Source organism: Falco punctatus, assembly GCF_963210335.1.
Source record: "Falco punctatus genome assembly, chromosome: 6".
NCBI lineage: Eukaryota > Metazoa > Chordata > Aves > Falconiformes > Falconidae > Falco > Falco punctatus.
In genome coordinates this window covers 18,369,318-18,395,351 of record NC_137585.1, presented here as the reverse complement: position 1 = coordinate 18,395,351, position 26,034 = coordinate 18,369,318, and the positions used below count along the sequence as shown (strand labels likewise).

At 45.3% G+C, this 26,034-nt stretch overlaps 1 protein-coding gene across 1 annotated transcript in view; it reads left to right on the top strand.

Moving 5' to 3' along the window:
• Positions 1-16,548: 16,548 nt before the first annotated feature.
• ST8SIA1 (ST8 alpha-N-acetyl-neuraminide alpha-2,8-sialyltransferase 1) overlaps positions 16,549-26,034 on the top strand; it is a 142,174-nt gene continuing 132,688 nt past the window's right edge. Inside the window, exon 1 of the mRNA XM_080392203.1 lies at positions 16,549-17,690. Coding sequence (XP_080248329.1) covers positions 17,452-17,690 — 239 coding nt within the window. The 5' untranslated portion in view covers positions 16,549-17,451. The remainder of the gene's footprint in view (positions 17,691-26,034) is intronic.

Below are 26,034 nucleotides of genomic sequence, written 5' to 3'. Positions count from 1 at the left end.
AAAGGTGCTAAGTGAGAGTAGATACCCTCTAGTGAACGGTGTGAGGTTAACTGTGGCTTCCCTCTCCCCCACGTGGAACAAAATGTGTTTTTCTTGGTGTTTAGTTGAAATTAGAATTTCCTTGTGAATGACACCTGGGGTTCAGGTTGACTCTTGTCGGACGGAAAGGCAGCCCTGCACCTGTCTCACTAGAGCCTTCCTGAGAGGCAGGTGTGTGAAAATGGAAGCAAGGCAGTTGCAGGGAATTCCAGACAGTTGCAAAGAGCGAGATGTCAGTGAGTACGAAGTTTTTGGAGAACTCGCAGTTCCCTTTTAGTGGTCAGATGATGGACAGAAGCTTTGATGACTGATCTGAGTGAGTAACAGAGTTTTCTTGGCAAGCGTGTCACAAACGACTGTGCTGCCACAGCATCTGCGGGTTTTCTGTCGAGCCTCGGGCTGCGTGGCGAGAAAAGTTTTCTTGCTATGCACAATATATTTGTAGTTTTGGTAGGTAGGAGAAGGCTCAGCTTTCACTCTACAAAGCAGAAATGAAGCAAAACAGGGTGAAGTGACTCGCCCTGTCAGCAGAAGAGTACCAGGCCCTAGGAGCACCGACAGGTCTTAGAGTGCCGCCCCGGCCGGGGCTGTCCCAGGCGCCGAGGCCACTGCAGCAGGGCTGGTCTCCAGGTGCCCTCAGCCCTGCCCTGCCCGGCCGTGGGTGCCACTGAGCTGGGGCTGCCCCAGTGCCCCCAGCCGCCGGCTCCCTGCCCACCACCTCGGGGGCCACCAGCGCTCCGGGGGGCCTGGGCAGCAGCGTGACGTAGGGCCAAGAACGAACTGGGCTTCAAGATGTAGCCTGACACGGCAGCTTAATTATTGAAACAATATTAATTTTTAAACTTGCGTAACTTATTAGTTGTGACAAATCTGACACGCTGAAGGTTTCCAGTGGCGGGAAAGATTCCATGTTTCTAGGGCTCTTCCTTCCACATGCAGATGGCTTTCTTCCCTGGCTTTCAGCAACCTGGCTGTGTAAACCCCACCTGGAACGAGAGCAAGCCAGGCTGCTGCAGGTAGCACTCTTCGCTGATATTCCTGAGTGTTTCACCGAACCGGTCGGTGCCATTTCTCCAGTTCACGGCTGGGGTGACAAGGAGGTGTGAAGCAACGTGCCGAGGCTGTGCTGGGCGCTGGCGGCAGCAGCAGGCAGGTCTCGCTCCAGGCATCAAACCACCACGCTTGTGAGTGTGGTGTGACAAATGACAACTGGCCAAATGAGAAATACATTATGAGAAGCTTTGAGTGATTAATGGCTTCGGTGGGTTAACTGTAGATTTGTTTGACATCAAACAGCCACTCTGTGAAAAATACTAACAGTGTGCCATTAATTTGTCTGCAGCTCATTCTACTAAAAACTTGCATGGCCAACTGTCCTCAAATACCTGCTGTAGAGTGAGTCTAATGCAGAACGTGTGGGGTTTTTTTTAAGTGGTAACAATTAGTTGCTATCATGATCAGTTTGCTTCCTTTGAAGTCCTCAGGTGAGATTTTTTTTTGACAGCATTTAACAGCAAAGTTCAAGCCCAGTCAATGCAACATGAGTATAAAAGCTATAGCACAATATAGACCTTTTAAGGAAATATGGGAGACCTTCCTATGGTGGTGGAACAGAAGGACATAAGGTTTGTGCAAAATGGTTGTTGCAACTGAGCAAGCACAAAAGAAGCTGTACATACTATTTCTAGCATAGCCATGCAGAAGGAAGTGCCAGGTTCCTGCTTTCCTTGGTTCCAGTAGAAGGCTTCATGTTTTGCTGTAGCATTTCCTTAGCCCTGTGCCAGGTGGTGGGGCTTTGCTGCAGGTGTCTCTGCAGTGAAGAGTGGGGTACATGGGTTTGCCAGCTCGCTTTGCTTAGAAGTTTGTTCAAAATCAAAAGTGTCACATTTTTCTGTAGGAGCTTCAAGGAAATCAGAGTAAATAATTCATGAGAAATAACATATCAGGGAAGTTAAAAGATGGTATTTAAAATAGAGAACAGTTTGAGTGTTGTTCTTCCTTTGTGGAGTAATTGTCCATAGAATGTAATCACACAGGAGCAATTTTTGTACTGTCTTGTGATGCTGCTTGAGGAGGAAAAAAATACGTACACTCCAATGACAACCAAAGATATTTTTGGCTGGCTAGACACAGATTTAATTCATGTGATTTGCTTGAATGGTATAATTATGATATTAATTTTCATCATGTTGCCTAAATACAAATGCAAGTGCCAGAAACAGAAGACTGAATTGGCAACCAATGAAATACAAACATATTGTTGCTGTGGGAATTCTTACCTAAAGATGCAAACACATTCATCTGACTTTACGTGTTTTTAATTGTTAAGAAAATCTAACTAACATTTGAAGACTACACAGCAGTTGTGTCAAGGGGCACAAGTGGATGGCTTGCAGAGCCACCGAGACAAAGTATGAAAGCCAGATTACAAAATTTAAGGAAGACGTTGCAAATTAAACACCAGTCTGATATAGAGATAACACAGAAACCAATAAAATAGTGAGTCACTGATATCATGGTATTTACTTTATTTTTGAAATGTTTAAACTTATGCTTGGGTTAATTCCTATCATATTAGAAAATTAAATGAATAGGTTATTATACTTTTTTACTGTGCCTGAGTGCTCCTAAGTTAGCAGGCAGGAGAAATAAAACCTTAACAGACACATTGAAAATCAATTTAAACTCTATAAACTCCTAAATCCACACACCCCGCACGCGCGCGCACACACACACACACACTGCCCCCTAAGATAAGTTTCATTTCCTTACAAAATTAGGTAATGCAGAATTTAGTCTACAAGTTCCTTGTTTCATGAGAGGAGCTGATGGGTGGTCAGTTCAGAAATGTTTTGCTGAGTTTTCCTGGTTTAGTGTACTCTTTCTGTGGTTTTATGATGATATTTCAGAGCTAGTATGAATCATTTGAGTTGTGAGTAATTAATCCCTCTGGAAAACTGACTCCTAAGGATGTCTCGTGTTGAATAATCATAAAATGAATTACTGAAATTAGATGCATTGGGAATATTTTGAATCGATCATCCAAAAATGTGGAATCACTGTTTGAGCAGATAATGACTCAAAACCCAAGTGTATCTGCTCTTGTGATCTCTGTCATGGAGGAAAATAGACAATATTTGAATTAATCTAGATGGCACCTAAGGCAGGACAGCAAAGACTAGAGTTAAATCAGAGGACCAAAATTTTGCTCTTATCTGCGCTCCCAGCTTAGGAATCATAAAGCCTCTAACCCCAATGGATAGATGTGGTTGGTGGTGCACTCCTACTCCTTCTCTGGGCTGTTTTACGACCCCCGGAGCTGCTGACTAGCCCTCCACACCTTGAGTAATGGGTTGGGCTGCTAAGAACTCCTTGATCGTACCAGTAACTCTTACTCAGCTAAGGCAGAGAATGGCACTGTCTGTACTGGAACTCCCATTGACTGGCTGAAGCCAGGAACAAGAATGGAGACAATTCCGTGATAACTCTGGAACACTTCTGCCTGGATTGTAGCCTGAGTGGTAATCCGAGTAGAACAATGCCATTTATTTTTTTAAAATTTTTGGAAAATTGCCAACTCAGGTTGCAGCCAGGATGGAAATTTACTGATGACTAAAGCCAATCATCTCACAGCCTTATAAACAGCAGTCCTAAAGTGATACCCTCTTGAGCTCTCCTGGACCACAGCGGGCTGCAACCAGCATCTCCCTCTGAGCAGGATGTTGCTCAGAGCTTGTAAACCACCAAGTCTGCAATACTAGGGGGAGCACTGCAGAAAGCCTATGATGGGGCCTGGGCTGACACCTCTGCTCCTCCAGGCTCAACTCTGTGCTCACTGAGGAATGCAAAAGGCATGAGGCATGAGTATTTCATTGAACTTGAGGGGAACTGGCAAAAGGTATACCTTTGTTATAATATATATTGCAAGCTTGAAGTAGTTAGGTTATCTTTGTGATTTAAACAAATTTTATTGATTTGCTTTGCTGCTGGAATCCTATGGATAATCTTGAATTGTGAACAAATTCTCTGTCCTTCCCCTTTAGATACCAGCCATTCTCCAAGTCTGAGGCTAAGAGTGATCCTAACTGCACCTAAACTCTATGAAAGTTTAGAAGGCAAGGGGATCTCTCTTCTGAACCTCGTGACTTAACGGTAGAATTCCCCTCACTATTGTATTTCTCTGGATCTAATCCATTGTCCACGTCTAGACTACGACTAGATCCAGCTGCACCTAAGCTCTGTGTGAGTTTATAAAGCAAGGGTGTTGTCCTGGTTTTGGCTGGGATAGAGTTAATTTTCTTACTAGGAGCTGGCACAGTGCTGTGTTTTGGTTTTGGTGTGAGAACAATGTTGATATCACAGGATGTTTTTAGTTGTTGCTGGGGAATGTTTTTATTGAGTCAAGGACTTGTTAGTTTCTCATGCCTTGATGGCTGAAGGGCTGGAGGGGCACGAGAAACTGGGAGGGGACACAGCCAGGAGAGCTGACCCAAGTAGCCAAAGAGGTGTTCTCTACTATGGGATGTCATGCCCATGTATAAACTGGGGGGGGGGAGGTTGGATGGGGCTGCCAGTCACTGGTCTGGAACTGGCTGGGCATCGGTCGGTGAGTGCTGAGAAGTTGTGTTGTGCATCACTTGGTTTCTCTTCTCCCTTCCCTTTGGATTTCACTCCTCTTTCCCCTCCCTCCTTTTAATTATAACTGTTGTTATTGTTGTTATTATTATTATTTTATTATCATTATTATTGATCTTTCACTTTTATTTTATTTCAATTATTAAATTGTTCTTATCTCAATCCTTGAGTTTTACATTCCTTTCCAATTCTCCTCCCTATCCCTCTGGGTGAGGGAGGAGTGAGCAAACAGCTGTGTGGCACTTAATTACTGGCTGGGGTTAAACCATGACAGGGGTTTATTCCAAGCCTTGTGACTCAGTGGAATGGTCTCCCTTGTTCTTTACCCTACTTTCTACATCTGTCCCATTAGACATAAACTGTTGACCAAATCAGAGACTAAGATTGGATCTAGCCATACCCAAACTTGGTGAGTTTAGAAAGCAAGAGGGTCCACTCCAAGCCTCGTGAGCCAAGAGATCTCCTTTACCCTCTTACACCTTTGATCTTTATAAACTATTTCTGTCTTGATGCTGACTTGACTTCAGCTTTCATTTACTTGTGTGCATTTACTTCATGTAATAATTAATAGAGTGAACCTTGCTGTTGAATCTTGCGCAGTTGCATTTCCACAAATTCATATTAAACCTATTTCACTCAAACTGGTCATAATTCTTTAAGCAACTTGAACTAAACCACTCTTTCTGTGACACAGAGCATGCTTTGTTACATCAGTTCCCTGCTGATGAAAAGTGTTACCTTGCAGGTGTCCTTAGCTGTTATGCACTCATTTCCTCTGCAGCCTCCAACAACTAACTTATCTTTGTAAAACTACAAACAAAACTCCCAGCTTTCCCTCTGAGGAATTACCTGCTTATTCAGCGTTTATGGATTTTGAAAATCTGCAGAAGAAAAAAAATGCAAACTTTGCAAGATGTTTGACATTTATAATTATTGTAACTGCAAAACACAGCACATTATTTGTTCCAATAATAGGTCTCAGCAGCAATAAAGTGTATGCCTCTCCTCCACGTTTCAGTTGTGGGAAGTATTTTGACAGTTGGATCCACAGTGTGTAACTACATGTGGGCAGAGTTGTGTTTTCTTTTTGCTGCTGAAGAGAGGCTTTCAAGTTTCCCACAAATCTCGGGTGTATGAGCACATTTTTGTACTAGAAATCCTTTCTTACACTCTGTTGTGTTAAAGGGGATGGAGTAATGTAGCAGGAGATACACATACCTGCCCCCCCTCCCCCCCCCTCCAACTCTCCTCACCGAGGTGGGACATTAGGTGCAGCTAGGGTTAAATTCTAGGTGATGTCCAATATGTATATTAAGCTACCACGGGTCTGGATACACTGATAGCAGTCTGCGCTGCCAGTCCAGTCGTGCTCATGAACTAGCACAGCCCCACTCTAGGATATGGTCGCGGTCAATGAGAAACTGTGACAACCACTAGCTATTAATAAAATTGCAGTTTTATTAGCAACAGATATACAGGTTCTTGGATTGCCGGTGATAGTGACTGTCTGCAAAAAGGCACATGCAAATAAAATGTTATCAAGTATAGAAAGCGCAGAAGAGTTACAAACAATACAGCCTGGCTACAAATATTAAAAAGGAACTCTCTAGACAGATTTCTAAGTCTCTGGAAGCAGCACCTAGTTTCAGTCTCACCCAAGGCGTCCCAAGGTGGGGAGAAGCAAGGCTTAGCCTGTTGGCCAGTCCCAGGAGTCTGTCTCGTTGGCATCTTCCCTTCACTTGTTCTCGATGGTGTCTTCCCCACTTGTCCCCTCACTCATTCACTTTTTATACTTCTCTTTACTCTCAGGTGGAGCTTGAGTGACTCTAGCCATACATTCCATAATTATGATTGGTGCAAAGTTCTCTTGCTTTCATTTAAAGATACAGGTCATTGTAAATTTACTGCGCATGCTCCCAGAGCGGGGGATTCACTCTCTTCGAGGGGGGCATTTGAGTACAAGATCATGATCTCCCACTACCACAATTATTTTACCCTAGCATCCTTGAGTTTTATCTCTTCAGCAGTTTGTTTTCTTTTAGCAGTTAGCATGCCCCTGTTAGAAAGCTTATCTCTTCTTTCAAGTGCTGAGGGGGCCTAGTTCCCGACCTTCTCTCGCAGATAACAAGCCTCTTGCTTGGTCTTCACCATAGTTGTTGGCCCAGCAACAGACATTTTCTCATGTATTTGACAGCCGCTATGAGGCTTACCGGCTGTCTGGTACCACCACGCTCCCAGCCCTGCAGGGAGCACAGCACAGCCTGGCCACCGTGTCTCCACTCCGCTCCACCCTCCACTGCTCCTCTGGGATAGCAGGTGTGTGGCTTAGGGAACTGTGGTGGTATAGATTCTGTGTATGCCACCGTCCTGAAGGCAATAGCTGTATTTTACCCTAAAAAGCTTTCTGTAACACTATGCTTCTATTAGGACCCAATTTTTCTCTAATCCCCCCCCTCAGGGTGATTTTCCCACGCACTCTCCTTCCCTTCGGAGGGAAGGAGGTTGTTGATATCCAGATTTGTACTTAGTAATATCGTCCTCTGGAAATGCTTCCTCTGCTCTTAGTGGGACACTGCAATGTCAAATACAGCTTACTGTCACAAAGCTGCAGCAGCTGGGACTGTAAGATAAAATTCCCTTCTAAGCCTCAAGCCAGCATGCAGCTTGCATACCCCTTGAATCGCTCAGGCCCCTTTGGAGGCTCGCAGCTCAGCCACTGAGCTTGTCTCAGGCATTACCAAGGACAGGTTTCATCCATTTCTGGCATTAGCTGCTATAAATCATGACCACTGGAACAAGGAGAGCAACCTATCAACTGATAACGTTGCAATAAAACCTCTCTGACATACCTTCTTCTCTTTGGGAACAGAGAGTAGGTCATGATCTGCACTGACATCCAGCACAGGCACCATCAAAACCAACTCCAAACCACCATCGCAGGAGCTGTGACAGCTCCTGTTGGTGCTCATGACCTAGAAACAGAAGTCAAACCTAAACCCAGTTCAGACCTAGAAGAAGCTGAAGGCAAGTATCCAAAGAATTCAGCAGCAGCTTAGAGAAATCCACCCTCAAGAAATCTTGCAAACCGCAAAAGTTTCTTTGTTTTGACTCTCTGTTTACTTGGAATCACAGGGTCCTTCACTTTTATGCTCCTCAGAGTACAGGCAGCTACTGTTCAAGGATTCATAGATAATGTTATAATTTCCATTCCCTTCTCTGAAAAGGGGCGATTCTAGAAAAAGAGATCCACCTTCCCCCCCACCCCAGTTTGTGGTTAGAGTAACTATAAATAATAGCTTTCACTGCAGTTTAGAGATCCTCGTGTCCTAACATCAAGTAGCTTGGTGGTTTCATGTGGTTTGGTTAAGTGGCCTACATTTCAAAGCTTTTCCAAACACTGCTGTGTTGGGAAGATCATGAGCTTAGACTTCCCCATAGTGGTTGAGCAATTGTTTTCCCTGCTGCAACTGAAAAAGGAGGAGAAGAGGGAAAATGGAATTTCAGTTAACTTTGTTAGTCAACTTCATCTTTTTGTTTATTTTTCTAAGCTACTTACGGTAGTTATTAATATGCAGACCTTATGGGTACTCACTTCTGAGTACTCATATACTAACTCACAGACTGAATATAGCAGTCAAGGGAAAGAGTCACTCTTCATTTGTGGAATGAATTTTATGTGCCACTTCACAATATATATTTTTCCAAAATTTTTCAGGGATATCAGGTCTGTTTTAATCTTAATGTCTGCAAAAGACATCATATTATGCAGGTAAGGACTTCATTTATTTTAATAATTGATTTTTGAATGACACTCGGTAATGTGTTACCTGAATTGCTTGGTATTCAGGCTGTATTTTTTACATGCCAGCCTATGTTTTGGCCCTTCCAGTTCAGCAGAGATCATGTCAATGATGGTATAACTGCGCTTGTCAACTTGGTGTAAGGGAACACATTAACACATGGCTGCTTAATTGCATGGTAAAGATTTTGTTCTGTTCTTCATTTCTGGTATAGAAGCAATTTATTGTTATTCTTTCTGAGCCAAAATAAATATTCTTTTTGCAACAATGTTAAAATATAAGTTAAACTGTTTGATGTTGTATTTCCCACAAAGCAAACAGGTAGGTTGAAAAGTCTGTTGTGTCTGAAAAAGAAAAAAAAATATCTTTGTTGATATTTATGTTCCCAGCCAGCTTATGTTATCTATTAGACTCTACACCACCATCTGGTTGCATTAATGACTTGTGAAACGTGCCTTCTAGATGACAGACATCACAGTGTGACATTTTGTAAGACAAAGTTATCCATCTCCTGTGTTTCTTCTCGAGAAAGAAAACTGTTACTTCCTCGCCTTTCAAATGTTTCACAAAACTAACCTCGAACCAGAGTGAAAGTGTGGTCCCTCAACTGTTCTTAAAGGGAATCACATTTGAACAAGTAACTTGTGAAAAATAAGCACAACAAAGCTCCAGGACTAAAGAGACTTCTGTGTCCAGAGTCCATGTGACCTGGGTTAGCACTGGGGGGGTCATATTATTAAGTGGCAACTGTGAAAGAGCTGCTGTGGTCTGGGATGCAAAGCACAGCTGAAGTTCAGCAGAGGAGTGTGCAGGCTGCACTAGCCGCGGTTCCCAAGCCCTTGATGGCTCGCGCTTTTAACCATGTTGTTGACATCCTCTTTGGTTAATACTGCAGGCCTCCTTGTGATGCCACCTTCCCTCAGAAACCTTAAGTCACAGGATACTTGCTTCACTGGTGCTTTGTATTGTCGCCCGGCACACACAAAAAACCAACCCACTGTAGTTTTTTTCAAGTTTCATCTCTGTCCTTCAGCAGACAATCTCTGTGCCCAGCCTTGCTCTTATTTTCATCATACTTGTGAAGAAATAGAAGAAATTTTTGTTATTGTTTTCCCATTAACCAAAGTTTAAATTGCCTGCCTGGGTCCCGATGAAGTGACGCTGCACAACTTCAGAGGCCTTAAAGAAAAAAAAATCCATAATAAACTTGAAGCACTTTGCTCATATTAGCTGTCAGTGCATCAGTGCATCCAAGAATTTGAATTACAGCTGAATTTCTCTTTAATGTGTGTCCTACAGCACTGCACTAGGATTGAAGAAGCCTCTGTTACAAATCTAGCTCAGTCATCAGCCACATCTTTCCAGATTTCTGTTTCCCCTGCTAAATAGGGACAAAGGTAATGATAACTCTCAGAAAAAAACCAAACTTCTGGGACCTACTTAAAAACACCAGAGGGGTACTGGTTCTGGTTCCTGTGTATGTTACTATATGCATATTGCTACTGTATGCAAGTATGTTTTAATTAATATATTTGGAAAAACTCTTCTGAAGCCAGCATGAAAATATTGCCCTAAATAAATGGGCTAATGGAAGACCTGTAATGGAAACCTGACACACGACCTGAACTCTGTGCAGAACCCAGCAATTTCTGCACTGGTTCTGCACCTGAAAGCTCATCTAGCCAGGCTGTCTGATTTCCCATCACCGAAGCCTTGCCTTTTGCTCTGTTTTAAGTCAGGTTTCCATTTCTGCTGAGACCACTGCACCCTTCAGAGCAACGGGTCATCCTCAGGGTGCAAGTGCTTGCCAGCAGCAGCCAAGGAGAGCAAGAGTGTTTGTGAGGCTTCCCCGTAGGTTCTTACCTGTCAAGGCTTCAATAGTGGCAGCCGTCCTTGCTGAAACTTCCCTTTAAATACATGTCTGTTTTTGCTTCACCCATTTCTCCACCACTTTTTTCAGGGTGGACAACTGAATAAATCACATCATCTAGATCTACTATTAATTCTCATCTAGTCTCAGAAGCAGAATGGGACTTTTGATGCCTCATACAGATTCATGCTTCTCCCTAATAAGAGCTAAGGATCGCTTGTCGTGGGAAGAAAAGATGCATCATCATCAATTTTTTTCCCTCTCCTCTGCTTTCCTTCCATACACTTCATGCTAGTCTAGAGGGATTACTTCCTGCGGGACCAAATTTATTATATCCCCCTCTGTATCAGACATGACCTTCTCGTGACCAGGCATTCTTAAACAATGCTAAATTATGAACGACGGCTTCCTGACAGCAACAGCTCAGATCGAAATTTCAGCAAATGTCAGACATGAGGTCAGAATCTGTTTGAATCCCCAAGGAAAAGGAACTCACCTAACAAGGGAAGCGCCTGCTTGCTTAAGAGACGTTCTTGGAGTCTGTGTGTATGTACATGTTCCACTGTTAATTTAATACGCATTTTATTTCCTTTTAAAATGGTGCATAATAAAATAGGACCCCTCCAGCCACAATATTTTTGTCATGACAGTTCTAATACATAATTGATACTAATCCAGCAAGTCCCTTACTCTACTGGGAAGCCTTTCTCTTTCTGAGTAAACCCCTTAACTCCAGCACAGCTTGCTCCCATGAGGAAGGAAAACTCACAGAGCTGCACAGGGGTTTGGGTTCACTGCATCTTGTTCACAGGTGGTTTTCCCTATGGAAGCCTTCAGAGAGGCTGCTGAACCCATCTATCTCCATTAATGTATGTTCATATGTGCATTGTAAATTTTTTCTCTACAGCTTTACAGCTATTCTTCATAATTGATTTCTCAGTTTGGAAGAAGAATGCTTTATATTCAGAGCTTCTTTCTAGGCTCTGATGTTTTTCAGTAGTAACTGATGTAGTGGTCTGGGCTAGAAATGTTTTTTTTTTACCTTTGTTACAACAGGACCCAATTGTGCTGAACATCAAACCCTTTAAGAACTGTAATAAACTTACTGTGATTTATGGATACATCTACTTCTATTGGATAAAACTATGCCAATTGTCTGAGTATCTGTATCATGGACATGAGAGGAAGACTTGGATGCACACTGTGATAGATAGATGCTGATTTTGAAAGGGAGCTTCTTGTAGTGCACATGGCAGCAATGTCACCTGGAATTTCACTGTACTTCCTTTCTTCACCTTAGTGGTGCTCGTACACATCCATGCCTTGCACAGGCACTTTTACATATATTAAAACATGCTAAAGATGTATCCTGAAGCCAGTGCTGTAGAACAGAACTCTGGTCTTTATGGCTTTCCTAAAGATACTATAATGATGTACAGTAGTGATGGCAAAGTTGTCAAAAACTGCCTGTGCTCCTCCATTTTATGAGAAAAAACATTTTGGTTTTCTGTGCAAAACCAAAAAGCAAAGTGCCTATGGCTAATGCCTTGATACGTCTGTGTTACTCCTGCATGTTTTCGCTTATTCTTGTTCCACCTTGTTACCAGCTAATATCACGGGTTGCATAAAAAGACATTTTGAAAGTCCTTTCAACACTGCTCATAAAAGAGATTCTCTGTTTTAGAGAATGAAATCTGTCTTTCATCAGTAAGATCCTTTTTTCCTCTTTTATGCTTCTTCCTTGTGCACTCTGACTCCTCTCTGCAGCTGGAAGGATGACTGTAGATGCTGTCACAGTAATGATATTATTAGAGCATGACAGCTGAGGGGAAAAAAATGTGGCAAAATTTGTCATTTTTTTTCCGAAGGCTAACTGGTACAGCCAGGTGAAAACAGATTAGCTTTTGGACACCATGCCTTTACAGAAATGTTAATTTGATGTTGTAGTTATAATTCTCCCCCTCCAATAGGATTATATAAAACTGCCTGTCATATCAGGGGCTTAAAATGCTTTATCAGTGAGAATACACATTTGTTGGTTTTAGTGAAGCTGCAGAGTACATCCTGATAGGGAGAAGCATTATAGGAATTTGCCAACAGGTCTTTGTATGGGCAAGAGCGTGTCCGTTCACAGAGGTGTTCATGCTGTTTACGTTACTCTTACAGAGTGAGGTTCAGATGCTAGTTTTTCAAACTGTGTCAATAGGAGGAATGCAGAGAAATCAGCCTGTTCAAAGCTAACCACACAAAAGCTGGCCTACAATAATATCTCAGACAGGTGACGATTTCTGAATATTTTGCTGTTGTACATTTGGTCAAAACACATACCAAAGAAACACTGACTGTTCATAGCAGTGGCCAATAAGGACTGCCGTTCGACACGTAACAACAATTGGTTTGTTTTTTGATGCTTTTTCTTCAGTTCCCTTCCGCGTTAGAAAAAAATCCAACCTTCACGTAGACTCTACTAACGGAGCACAAAATAGTTGCAGAACTGAGGGCACAGCGTAAAACAAAGTATTTTAGTCAAGTGGTAACTGAGTGCATTTGGAAAGTAACAGATCTACCTTGTAGGTATATGGTGCAATAGTATTTTCATCAGCTGAAAGGACGCCATAGCCTGAAAGCTGATCCCAGTGCCACTCCTCTGCCACTTCTGCAGAGCGGCAAGCGAGTAGGATGCCGAAGTGGAGGGGAAAGCCCTGTTATTTTGGAAGTGAGAGGGCTGGAAAGGTAGCAAAGGCAAGGTATACAGGGGTGCGTGCAGGAGTATAAGATTCTCCAGATGAAAGCAGGCAAAACCTGGATTTTTTGAAGGATGCAGCTCTGATCTTTGTGCGTGTTTTGGGCTAGGGGTAAAGGAGAGAGGAAGTCCTGCTTTACCACGCTTGGAAAAGGCCTTTGCCCTGGGCTTTCTCAGGCACAGCAGCGGTGCAGGGCAGCCAGGCAGGGTCTTGGCTTCTCCCACATGGGAAACACGAGGCTGGCGGAGCAGGTGGGCAGCTGGCACACAGATGCACCCACTGTAAGGAAAACTCTTGGTGTGGCTGTGGTGAATAAACAGGCAATAGAAAGTCAAAAAAGAGTTCTGCCAGTGCACTTTAGAGTGAAACCGGGGAAACCACAATGCTGTTTTCTTTCTGATGGGTGGACAGTCACGCTATTTCTTCTCAGTGTTTAAAGTGTGTGTTTTTCTGTGTTCTCCCTCATGGCTGTTCTCTGTGCTGCTTTTTAAAGGCACCTCTCAATAACATTTTTTGGGTTTTTTGGTTTTTTTTTTTTTCCCTGTAGTAGGGCTGCATATGAACCATGCCCTGAATAAGTGGCCTTTCTAGCTGATGATCTTATGTGGGACTACAGTAACGGAGGTGAGGTTAAATCTCATCACTCAGAAGAATTGTGCCTGAATTTCAGTTTTCTGCTTTGATTTAAAGACATGGATTGTTGATCACTACATCTCTATATCTTCTCAATGATTGCAAATTGCCACTGAAGTACTTAACTGTTTGCTTGTAAGCAAGATTCATGTTTGGCTGTTTATTCTTGCCTTCCTGAAGCTGTTATCCTCAGCAGAAAGCATCGATGCCCTTCTCTTCAGGGCTCACTGACAGAGGTAAAGGGCAGAGGCTGATAAAGCTGCCCAGAAACAGATTTGACTGTAGAGTGAAAGACCAAGGGTTTAAGCTGTACCTGGTGTACCTGTAATTTCCACCTGTACAAGAGCAGAGCAAGCCAGGCATTTTCAATTCACCGAAACAAGTCAGCAGCAACATAACAAGCTCTGCCTCATCTCTGTCTTGATCCACCTGGCTCCTTGTGGATGGCAGGCAGGACACAGGGATGGATTTACCACCACGACACTAGACAGACCATGGGCTGTTACAAAGTCATTGAACATTGAACAGCCTTGGGGGCTTCATGCTGAAATATATTCAGGGGGAAAAAAAAAAAAAAAAAAAAAAAAAAAAGGAAAGGCTTCTGAACATCTCACAGGTTCACAAAAAAAAGATATCCCAAAAGTTTGTGTCTCATTGTACAAGAGCAAAGTCCCTTTATTGAAGGGATATTCCCTCTCTATTTTACTTTGGGAGGGATTACATTACTGATGAGATTAACAAATAATTGTATCTGGTTTATTTCAATTAACTGCAAGCAATTTAGACAGTGAAAGAATAACAGTCTCCTACTTTCTCTTGCTCTTCTCCACTTTCTGGTTTCCTCTCACAGCACTCTCCAAACTAGCCAGCTGCAATAAGGTCTTTTACCATCTCATACCAACACACTTTTCATGCCAGTCCTTCTGCTGCCTTCTTCTAGTCTCTCCTCATCCAGCACACACTTCTTCCTCCCCTCTCTTCCTCAGCTGCTCCCTCTTCATTGGCTGCCCAACCTCTTCATAGAACCAGCCACAGCTGCACCTTATCCACATCAGCCAACCCACCGCCCCTGAAGCCAGCCCACAGCTGTATGTTATCAATGCTAATTAACCCACCTTCATTACTCTATAGTTTCCCAAGCAGTACTGGACCTCTGGTTTGTCTCTTCTCAGCTAAAAGTGAGCAAAACGGCAGAAATTAACTTGGGATACAGTTTTGCCCATTTCAATAGGGTTTTTTTTGGTTTTGGTTTATTTTATTTTTTTTTTACTTTTTATGAGTCTAGCTCCTTATGTTTTGAATTAGTCTCAAGAGATTGAATGGTTCTGTTTGTTTTTAATAGCAGTGACTGAATAGATTTTGGTTTATTTTTGCTGTTTGTAAATAGCTTCCTCACCAAAGTGAAAATATTTATCCAGCTCAAAATACTTTTTTTTTTGGCCAGAGGTTGGCTAAAATGCCTTGCTCAGTTATATTCCCATTTTATTAGCAGAGAAGAGCTCTAATGCTCTACACTGCTTTAGTATATCAGATAAGAAATAAACCGTTTCTTAAGCAATTACAAGTTTCTGACAATTTATGTTCATTAGGCATCATCACGTTGATATTCCATTTGTCTGTACATTTCCACACAGCAACACATAATGAAAGAGAGAATGTTTTTCCTCCTCTAAAGTAGCGGAATTATGTGGAGATTTCCAAGTTTGTTCCTCACTGAGAACTAAGTAGTATCTGTTTGGGACCTCTAGCTGAAAATGCCGTATAAACAGCCAACTAGTATTCATGATTATTTTACTGCTACCTTATGGTCAGGACATATGAAACCAACCATGTCAAACTTTCTTCTTGCTTTTCTTCCTTCACTCAAAATTTTTTCAATGCTTCCTTTAATCATTAGTCCAGGGGAATTTCTGGACATTTCCCGAAAGTGCTGTGGAATCTGGGGTTGTCTGTTTTCAAACTCAGAAGTTGTTTGACTGAAAATCGAGCTGCTATGGTGAGGATCTGAACCCACAGATATTTTTCTGCTGCCCTTTGCTAGGTGACCAAGGGCAGCCTTCCATCACTGCGCTTCGGACAACTTCAGCAGATGAGCTCGGCGGTTCTTCCTTCCCCACCACCCGCCATGGTCAACCCCTCTCTCCAGGATGTGCTGTGCTGGCCCGCCTGGAGCCGGGCAGATGCTGTCCTGCACGGCTCTCAGCATCTCCTTGACACCTGGAGTCTCCCAAGCATTCAAAGCCCTCCCTTGGTTACCACACAACCCAGAGGGCCCCTGAGGTAGCCAAGTCTCTGTGTGCTCCTGAGAGTCTGGAAAGCAGATGGCTACTAACTCCTCTTAGGGCTGCCCGGGAGTCCGCAGCGTTCTGCCGTGGGTCTGGGAATGCTGGACACGAAGTGGTGGTGCCAGCCCAGGCTGAATTTGCCTTTTCTGCCACAGCCGGGGACCAGAGACCGGGCTCTGAGCGTGGGGACCCCCCCTGAGGTCCTCACCGGGAGATGAACAAGTCTTCCAGGTTTCAGCCCACCTGATTACGGCAGAGAGGAGTGAGTTTCTGCTGCGGGAGCCACTCTGCTGCCGCGACGGGGTCCCCTCTCTCCGCGGGTTCAGGCGGACTGAGGGCCGTCATGGCGCCCCCCCCGCGGGGGGCTCCCGCTGGGCAGCCCCACCAGGTGTGCACGGCTCACGCTGCTGCTCCGTGCCCTGGGGGCGGCGTCTCTGCCCCTTCCCCACGCACTGGGCACCGCGACCACAGCCCCAACCGGGCTGGGCCGCCCCCGCTCTGGCCGCCCCCCCCTCCCCCCGAGGTGCAGCCCCCGCGCATCTTCCTCCCGGACCCGGAGCCGCTGCTCGGCGGGCAGTGCTGCCGGCCGGGGCGCGCTCCTCTTCTGGGGTGTCCGTGCCCCGCCGCTGGCTGAATGATCCCAGACCTGCCTTTGCGGGGCGGCGGGCGCAGCGGCCCCGGCCCCCGGGCTCCTGGCTGGGCCGCGGGGCTGCCGCGGGGGGACCCGCCAGGCGCGGGGCGGCGGTTGGGGACGGTGCGGAGAGGGAGGGGGCCGGGCGGGGGCCGATGGCCGCCAGGGGGCGCTGGCGAGCGGCGCGGCCGCCGGCGGGGCTGGCGGCAGAAAGCGGGGCGCCGGCGGTGCTGCCCGCAGCGGCGAGCGCGGAGCAGGACCGACCGCCCCCGCTCCGTTCCGGCACGGCCGGTGCCCGCGGGTCGAGCGGGAGAGGCGGGGGGCGCGGGGCCGCAGCGGAGCCCCGCAGCAGCTTGCTGCTCCGGCCGCCCATCTCTCCCTCCCTGCCCCCCTCCTTCCCTCCCGCGGCGGCCGGGGGGTGGGCGGGCGGCCGGGGCACCCCGCATCAGGGGCGGGGTGGAAATTTACCGGGGCCGCCCGCAGCGCGGCGGCGAGCGGGGGAGAGCGCGCGGGCTCGGCGGGAGGCGGAGGGAGGGCGGGGAGCGGCGGAGCATCGTCTGGCGGGGAAAGCGAGGGACCAAATGACCGTGAGGAAGGGCGGCAGCCGCCACCGCCGAGAGAGGAGCCAGCCGCGGCGCAGCCCCAGCCCCGGCAGGAGACCCGACGCCCGCGGGGCCCGGCCCCCCCCCGGCCGGCGGGGCGGCGATGGCGGCGGGCGGCGGGCGGCGGGCGGGCCGCCGGGCTTAGGGCGCGGGCGGCGGCGGGGCTGAGGCGGGGCCCCCCCCGCCCGCGGGCGCCGCATGGCGCGGGCCTGATGCCGGAGAGCGGCCCGGCGCGGCGGCGGCGCTGCGGGAGGAGGATGGCGGGGCTGGCGTGGAAGTGGCCGCGCACCCGCCTGCCCGTGGGGGCCAGCGCCCTGGGCGTCTTCGTCCTCTGCTGGCTCTACGTCTTCCCCGTCTACCGGCTGCCCGACGAGAAGGAGATCGTGCAGGGGGTGCTGCTGCAGCAGGGCAAGGCATGGAGGAGGAACCAGACTGCGGTCGCCCTGTTCAGGTAGCGCCGTGCGCGGCTCAAGGGCAGCCGGGGGCGGGCGGCCGGGGGTGGCCAGCGGGCTCCGGGCGGCAGGAGCCCCGCCGGGCGCCCCCCACCCCGCCAAGCCCCAACTTCGTTTTCCCCGGCGCGACCCTTTGTGCTTTCGCAGCGAGCGAGGGGCAGGCAGGGCCCCTCTTGCCCAGCAAAACTTTTTTGGGTGGCTGTGCTGCGGGGGGGAGAAGGGCTGGCGCCGGGCATGGAGGCTGGTTTCTCCTCGCAGGGCTGCGAGCCCGTCTGGGACGCCTTGCCGGGGAGGCTGAGGTCCCCGAGGCTGGCAGCAGCCTGCACAATGGGATGCTTCTCGCTTGCCGGGTAGCGGCTGCAGCGGCGGCCCCTCCGGTCGCTAACAAAGCGAGGGGCTCGGTGCTCGGGGCCCGGTGGCCGGCATCGCCCGGTGCCGGTGGCAGCCTGCGTGCCAGCCACAGCCGAGCTGGCGGATCTCCCTGGGGTGCGTAGGGGAAGGTTTGCCTGGATGTTAATTCGTGTCAGCATCCCCGCTCTCAGGAGCACTTTGGGAGCTGCGTGCTGGTTCCCGACTCTCTGCAGTTTATCAGAGAAACCACGTGAAAAGGCACCTTTTTCTCTGCGTTTCTTTTGACGTGGCTGGGAAATGGCGATAATCCTTGGAGCCCTTGTCACCTTCCACAGCTGCACAGGAGGGGAGGGGTGTTGCAGTCAGGGTGCCACATCTGCTGCTGGTGGAGAGCCAGGTCCCTGCAGGGGCGGGGGGTGGTGGTGGTGTGAGGATTTTCTGAATGACCCCGGCTTAAAAGCCTGTGCAGGGGGGACTTGCATCCCCTCGAAAATTTCTCACGTGTCTGGGTAAAATACAGACAATGGGAAGAGAGGCCCGTTTCCCTTCCTTTCCTGGAGGGAAGTTGGGTTTTCTCTCTATCCTTTAAGTAGCAAACGAAAGATCAGAGTGAGTGGCAATCAAAGTGCCTACAAAGGGGCCCTCTTTCTTTAGCAAATGCTAGAATGAATTGGATCCAAATTCAAAGGGACTTCTTTTGCTTTTCTTTCTTTTTTTTTTTTTTCTTTTTAAAGCTTTATTTGATGTTATTCAATGTTTTTTGAATGCAGCTCAACTTGTGTTTGTCATGAACTGGAGCTGGCTTGTGTTGTTTAATATCTTGTCTGCTGGGATAACAGGAACTTTACAGTTCTTCAAAAGCGCGTTCTTCCCTTAGCCCCTGGAGCCTGCAGGAAATAGGAGCAGTGAGAGGTGATAAGCGGCGTGTGTTAATGTCATCTCATCGGGTAGGCCTGGAAGAAGTTCTCCCTTAAATACAGAGCTAGCGATAAGGTACAGGTGCAGGATCCTTTTCGAAAAACACTAACAAATACTAGAAACTAGGTTGATCTTCTCAGTTTCTAATTAATCTTAATCCTGTTATGCCACAGATCCTCATTTTTGGGGGTAGATGAATCCAGATTTTTAAAAAAAATTACCCTGATATGTGATGTCGGAAAGAGTTTGATGTATTATTGTTCATGTTTGTAAGCCAAATTTTGTTTGAAGATATTGCTGCTGCAGCTTTGGTTTAAAAAACAGTTTTTAGACCGTTTCCACCACATGGTTTAGTAACAAAAACTCTGCTGGCTCATTAACTATTCCACTTGCCCATATGTTTTTCCACTTCCTAAGCATAGCGATTATCTCAGAGATGCTATTGAAGAGAGTCTCTTGCAATGAAAGGAGCTATTATTTCTTGTCTGTGTCTCTCGATGAGTTGGTGCAGTGCTAAATACAATAAGCTTTAAATCAGTTTGCTTTAAAAAATAAAGTTTTGAAGAGGAAATGGACACTTGAGATACGTACTGAGTATACCATCATATTCAAATAATTGTGAAGCGGAACTCTATTTTTGTTGCTGCATAAATTTGCTTCTCTTAATACTGGTAGAAGGTTATGAAATTGAAGTCCATGTCAGGTAAGCTACTGTATGTTGTGAGGTGATTAACAGAAACAATGTCTTGCTCTTTGCTACAGTCCTGCTGTCTCTGTGCAAGAGCACTGTAAAAGCTCCGAGTTTCGGTTTCTACTGGAAGCTGCCTGTGAATGCGAGTCTCTGTTTTAATTGGGAAGGAGGTATAGAGCTTCACAGAAATCCTGCGTGCGGACTTGGAAGTAATATGGCTTTCCATAATAGCCTAATATTAAGTGGGTTTTAATATATTATTAAGAATGACATTAATTGCCGTTCCCTCTAGCCCCCCTGCCACATTCTGGTTACCAAACAATTTTGGTTTTACTCAGTTTTGGTGAATAAATTTGAATTTATGTATGCTAAAAATCTATATGAGAAAGTGCAAACTTTCATATTACTGCTTTGTATATACTGCAGTGGCATTTGTGGTACTGTACGGGTGTTTGAATAGCCAGGTTCTTGCCACACAGAGGAAACATCTGATGGTTTTGTATCTTTCTCCTCCTATAAACTTACTGGACTGCTATCATTGAAGTAAGATTATTGTCCCTGAGTAATTAACTTGATCAAAACATACTTTTAAGCCTCAGAAGTGCTATTCCCCCTTTGCCTTCTGTACCTGGATCAAAGACAACTTCACTAAGTAATTTGGCAAGGTCAACGAAAATGTCTGGGGTAATTTGGGTTGAACCCTGGCAGCCGAGTGCCACTAACTCCTTGATCTCCACTGCTCTTTCCTCCTCCTCTCTGTACAGCCAGAAACTTCATGTAGAGACCTGGCCGATGTAAACTCTTGCTTATTCAAGAACCAAGGCTGTCCTGGTATTTGTGGGATGGTTTACATGAGGGTTTTGTGTTTGAATATGGAGGTGTGGAATTTGTTTTCAAACTGTAAATAGCCACGGATTGCTGCTTTTGAGGTGTGTGTTGCCTTGCTGCAGCTGTAAGGATAGTTTATGGGAGTAACAAAATGAGCAGGATTAAGCCTTTGACTCCAGTGCAAGTCTGTGTTTAAAGCGTGCTCTCAGCCTTGACTCTGCGTACGTTGCTTCCGTGAGTAATTCAGGCATGATGAGCATTGAGTCCCGTGGCCAGCAGTGCAGTGGGTGTCTGTGCAAGAGCTGCCAGGGTTCTTAGGTGGAAGGACAGATCCTGAAATGCCTGAAGATACAACTGATGTGGTTAAAAGAGCTCTTGGTCCAAATCCTTTCCTCAGTTGAAACGTAGCTTCCTTTAAAGTCCTTGAATTCTGAGCACTGGGAGTTGAGCGTAGCCTACTAGCAGGCTATGGCTATTAGCATCCTTTACATTTCAGGACACTGGTGGCTGTGGGTAGTCAAACTCTCTGCTGTGGAAACATCTCCTCACTGATAAATACTGAATAATGGTCTGTCAGTCACATGGTAAACTGCTTGATCCTGAGCTACAAAGTGGTCAGAATAGGAACGAGATGGTCAGTAGTGTTACTAATGGCTAGTATGTCTAATTTACCTACGATGTAACGGCTTGTCATCCTCTGAGATGGTTAATGTTATTGTGCCCTAATTGTTTTTACCGATTACATAGTGGGTTTTTTTTTAAGGGCCTAGTGCTGCTTAAATTATTTTGCAAAAATGTTGTTAACTGTTGTTATTAGTGAAGTAAATGACATACAATAATACCTTTAGGGTGATTTTACTTAAAAAGATTGCAGTTGATTGAAGGCAGAGCTGGACCTTTTCGCCTGTTTTACAAGCTCCATACAATCGCAAATCCCAAGCAACTGTATGTTTATCTGACACTTGTCCTTCATTTGTTGCCCTGGGTGGACCTCCTCTGGGGAGTGAGTATGCTTGTGGGGGGCAGTGGGCTTTTGGCTCTCAGGACTCCCACCAAAAGGGTTTGATGGCAATTAGTGACTTAGGTTAGAGGTTCTTTGGGAAGAGATAGGACAGTCTCATCTGCAAGGCAACAAAAACACTGCCCTTGAGGTTCAGATTGTGTTTTTGCTTCTGCTGCAGCCCTTTTGTGTGATGGTGAAAAGTCACCCAGGGTTTATTCTGCGGATGGGTTGTTTGAGCTGGTGGCAGATGTCTCCTGTGAACTCACTGTTTGTGACCTGCCTCTAGTCCAAAGCATCTGCTACAACTTGGCTCTGCTCCCCGGTACTGTCCTCTCTGTCCCTAGAGCCAAACCCACCATGCCTATCTTGGCAGGTGGCTTCTCCACTCCTTTGTCGTCAGGTTTGACCTCTTGTCCATTTTCCAGGGACAGAGGGGAGAAGATACTGGCCTGAAGTCACATGACAGGGTCAGTGACTGAACTGGACGGAGTATCCAGATGTGGTGGACTCTGGTGCTTGCAGTGTGGGTGTGGACTGACTGTGTGCCTCTTCTACTGTGAGCCTTTACATGCCTTGCAAAAACAGTGCTGGAGGGGGTCTGCCCACTGTAACCTTCTCTGTCAGCTGTTAGTGCCTGTACCTAGAGTACAATCACAACATGCGCTGAAGAACATCCTCTTCTGCAAACAATTTTTAATTCTAGTTTGTATTAACAGAGAACTAGAATTTTAGGTCACTTCCCTGTCTGGGTAAGACAAATGCTGTTGCCAAGTTAGGGAGAGTCTTTAGTTCAGATGGCTTTTTCTCCTCTTTTGATGTGAGCATTGCAAATTATATGAGTGTTGCAATCCTTACTGCAATATTTCAAGGCAAATCTGAGAAGAAACTTCATATTGCTCTGGCTGACTAGATAAAAGTTTTGCCCTGCTTAAACAGCTTTATCAGATACTGAATTATTCCTGATTCTTTCACTGAGGTGTGAAAAGTGGAGTTAGAATTAGAGCTGGGAGATGCTGGGTTGGCTTAATTCTGTCTGTGTGGCCCATGAATCCCTGTCCTGAAGCCATCAGATATGCTCAAATGTTGTGCACTGGCAGCGGCCAAATCCAGCTCATTTTGCTCTCCTGAGCAGGTGTCACTGCTGCCTGACTGTGTTTGTAACTCAGTTGTTAACATTTTCAATGGCATTTTTCAGTTGTATTTGCTGCACTGGTGATAACTGCATATTTTTAATTTGTAGTACATTATCAGTGTCTCCAAGAGCAGGTTAAAGGTGAGAGGAAAGAAATGTTCTTACTCCATTTTATTATTTGGAGGCTGTAGCAAAGAAAGCAAGCTGTAGAGAGATCTGGCTCCATATCTTCAAGGTCTTTTGGTGTCTTTGGATACCTAAATTACATGAAACAATGAGAATTAGTTATCTGAGTTAATTCATGGCAACTTTGCAGATGAGGGCTGTGGTGGCACAATAGAAATTGACTTAAATTCCTGAGTTCCAGCTCATGGTATTCTCCTTCCTTGCCTCTATGTAAGATTTTCGTACAGACTTGGATTCCACCTTCCTCACGAAACAGACAGTCGAGATCCCTATTTCTAGTATCTGCTCTTGCAAAGTTTTGCATTGCTGCTTTACTTTGAATTTTTAAAATCTCTGGTGCAGCCAGCATTTATGGGAGGGTGTAGCCAACTCCCTGAGGCTCTTTTCCTGTTAGCTGGGAGCATCCAAAGGCCCAGAGCCAGGCAGTGGGGAACAGGAGGAACAGAGACTTTACTGGAATTTAGGTTACATGACTAGGGCCCTGAAATCTGGTATGTACATACAGAGACACTGCTGGATGTATGTATTTTCACATCTGTGCTTTCCCTTTTACTGCCTTATAGTGGATGGAATGGGCACTGAATCATGCAAACAATACAGTAACCCATGATTTATTCCTCTACTTGTAATTTTCATCCTCAGAGCAGCCAAGAATGTTGCTTCCATTTGATGTGTGGTCAGTGACATATATAAAAAGACCTGTTTTTGAGGCTAGTTGCTACTAGATATATGCATGGAAAATGAATTGTCGTTCTCCTTTTAGTATTTATCTTCCCACGGTGAGGAGGAACCTCACTGAACTAAGGCGGCTGTTTGGACTGCAGTCTTCTGCTGTTCGAGTTTTTTCAAGCACCAAAAAATACTTAGTTTTAAATCTTTGTATATATATATTAATCTTTTTCTATGTGCTGCATGTGGTTCCCAAAATGCAAGAAAATATCTCCTAATGTTAAATCATTTTAATATAGCTGCATGGAGTTAAATTCATACCGAAGCATGTTAATCTGTATTATGTAGCATTTGCAAACCTCAGTGGAGATTCAGGTTTTGTAGTGTCAAAATTTTTACATATAGAAGACCAGAGACAATTAGTCTCCTAAGTCTTGGAATCTAAACTGATTACATAAACAGAGGGTGGGGTGGGACATGTCACTGATAAGTCACTTAACCCTAGCAAAGTCTTTGTAAAGTAATTATTGTGGAAGCTCTGGGCTTCGTGAAGAAGCTGCGCGTGCTGCCTTGACCTTAGCGGTATTTTAAAATTTTAACAAGGTGAATTACGCTGTGGAGAACAATATCCTGGCTTTAACTAGGATTCTGGAGGTCAATTTCCCACTGCTCCCTTCAAGAAAAAGGTGAAGGCTGTGAAATTAGATTGTTATAAAACATTTATAAACATTATAAAACATTAGATGTTATAAAACGTTTTCTGGCCAGTAGAGTGGTGGTTGCTTTTTTTGTTTGTTTGTTTTATTAAATCAACGGATTGAATTATTTTAACTTCCCATATTCCTTCTGCATGCAAAATGCCTTCCTGAATTTCTTGGTTTAGAGATTCCTTTTCAAGTGGAGATGTGGCTACAATGAGGCTTTTAAAGCTTCTGGGAACAGCTGAAAAGAAATGGTTAACTTCTTTGTCGTGCATGTTTGCTGTGAGCTTAATTTAATTTCCTGAAAAAACATTTTGTTTATCTTTTTTTTTTTTTTTCCCCTTTTTTTTTCTCCCCTCCACTTCTTCTTCAGGCTCTTCCCATTCTTAAGCTGCTTGACATCCTTCTCAGCTTTCAAGGGAGCCCCAGACTCTTTGGACGGCTCCTTCTGTGGTTCTGTAACGAGCATTCATAGCAGTGATGTAAAGAACTTGTGTGAAATTATTTACTCCTTTATCTCCCTCCCCTACTGAGTTGCCAGTCACCTTCTTCAGAGTCATGCAGCTCCCGCTGAACCTCAGGGCATCTGTCATTTTCCCTCCTCGACATGCCAATTGTTGGCTATCAGCCTTTCCAGGTAAACTGCAGACTTTGCCTTAATGTAGCAGTGAGATAAAGTCTCTACTTATCAGGTTGCCTTTGCTCTGAGGATGCACAACCAACTTTAATTTAAAAGCTGCTGTATAGCTTGCCTATATTTTAAGGAGCGCTAGGAAAACAGATCAGTTACTTTGCTTGGTTTCTTGTGGGAAAAATTTGCTCTGCCTGTTCCTGGAATGACTGGACTGGCCATGGCTGTAATAGATGATTAATGGCTTTGTATTTCCTGTCAAAGATGAAAGACAAACAAACAGAACACTATTTATTTTTTTTTCCACTGTGAAAAGATTTTAATGTTTTCCTATGTGCTCTGTCTTGGCCAAATGTCAGCTCTGGTCATGCAATTTCATCTGCCTCCATGTCTGGAGTTTCTATCATGTATGATGTTCTACTTGTGCTGTTGGTCCATCAGTGCGGTATGTCTCAGCGCAGAGTGACAAAGTATCTGCTGCTGTAGGCACTACTCAGAAGTGCCACAAGACTTGAGAGAACCAGTCCATAAGGCATTCAAATGTGCAATGGGGGGGTGATGCTGAATCCAGAACTCTCTCAGTGGAAGTTGGTAAGGCTTAGGCTTAAGGGCAAATGGGATGAAGGCTCCCAAGTTACTCGGCTCTGTCTGAATCTTTCTACTTTTGACTGTCAGGGGAGAGGATTCTGGTTCCCCAGATACTTTTGTACATTGCAGGAAATGGCGTTATAAAGGGAGTTAAAGAAACTGTGTCTCCATGACATGGTTATCTCTTGTAACTGATCTTCAGGTCTAAGTCACTGCTGAAGTCAGTGGGGAATTCCGTGAATAATTACCACTCTGTACATAAATTATCATTTATATGGTGTCATAAGCTTGCAGAGAGATGTTTCATGCTCTGAAGGTTTTTCAGTCCACACATGTGTGTAGTGAGATTTATCCCAGCTGCGTAGATTAGGAATTTTGATTAATGGAGTGGGTTTTCCCTCTGTTAGTACAATTTTTAATGTGAAGAAATAACCAGGCTTTTTGCTAGTGACAGGCTGCCTGAATGTTCTGTGGAAGAATGATCCAAATACTTCTGCTGAGGGTTTGGTGGGTGCCGGTCCTTGCTACTGGTACCTGGAGGTACCAGCTTACTACTTGTAAAGTGTAAAATTTGTGTAAATTTTTGTCTTCTTTCCGTGGCTTCCACTGAAGCATTAATCTATTCAAAAGGGAGTGGAATAGCTC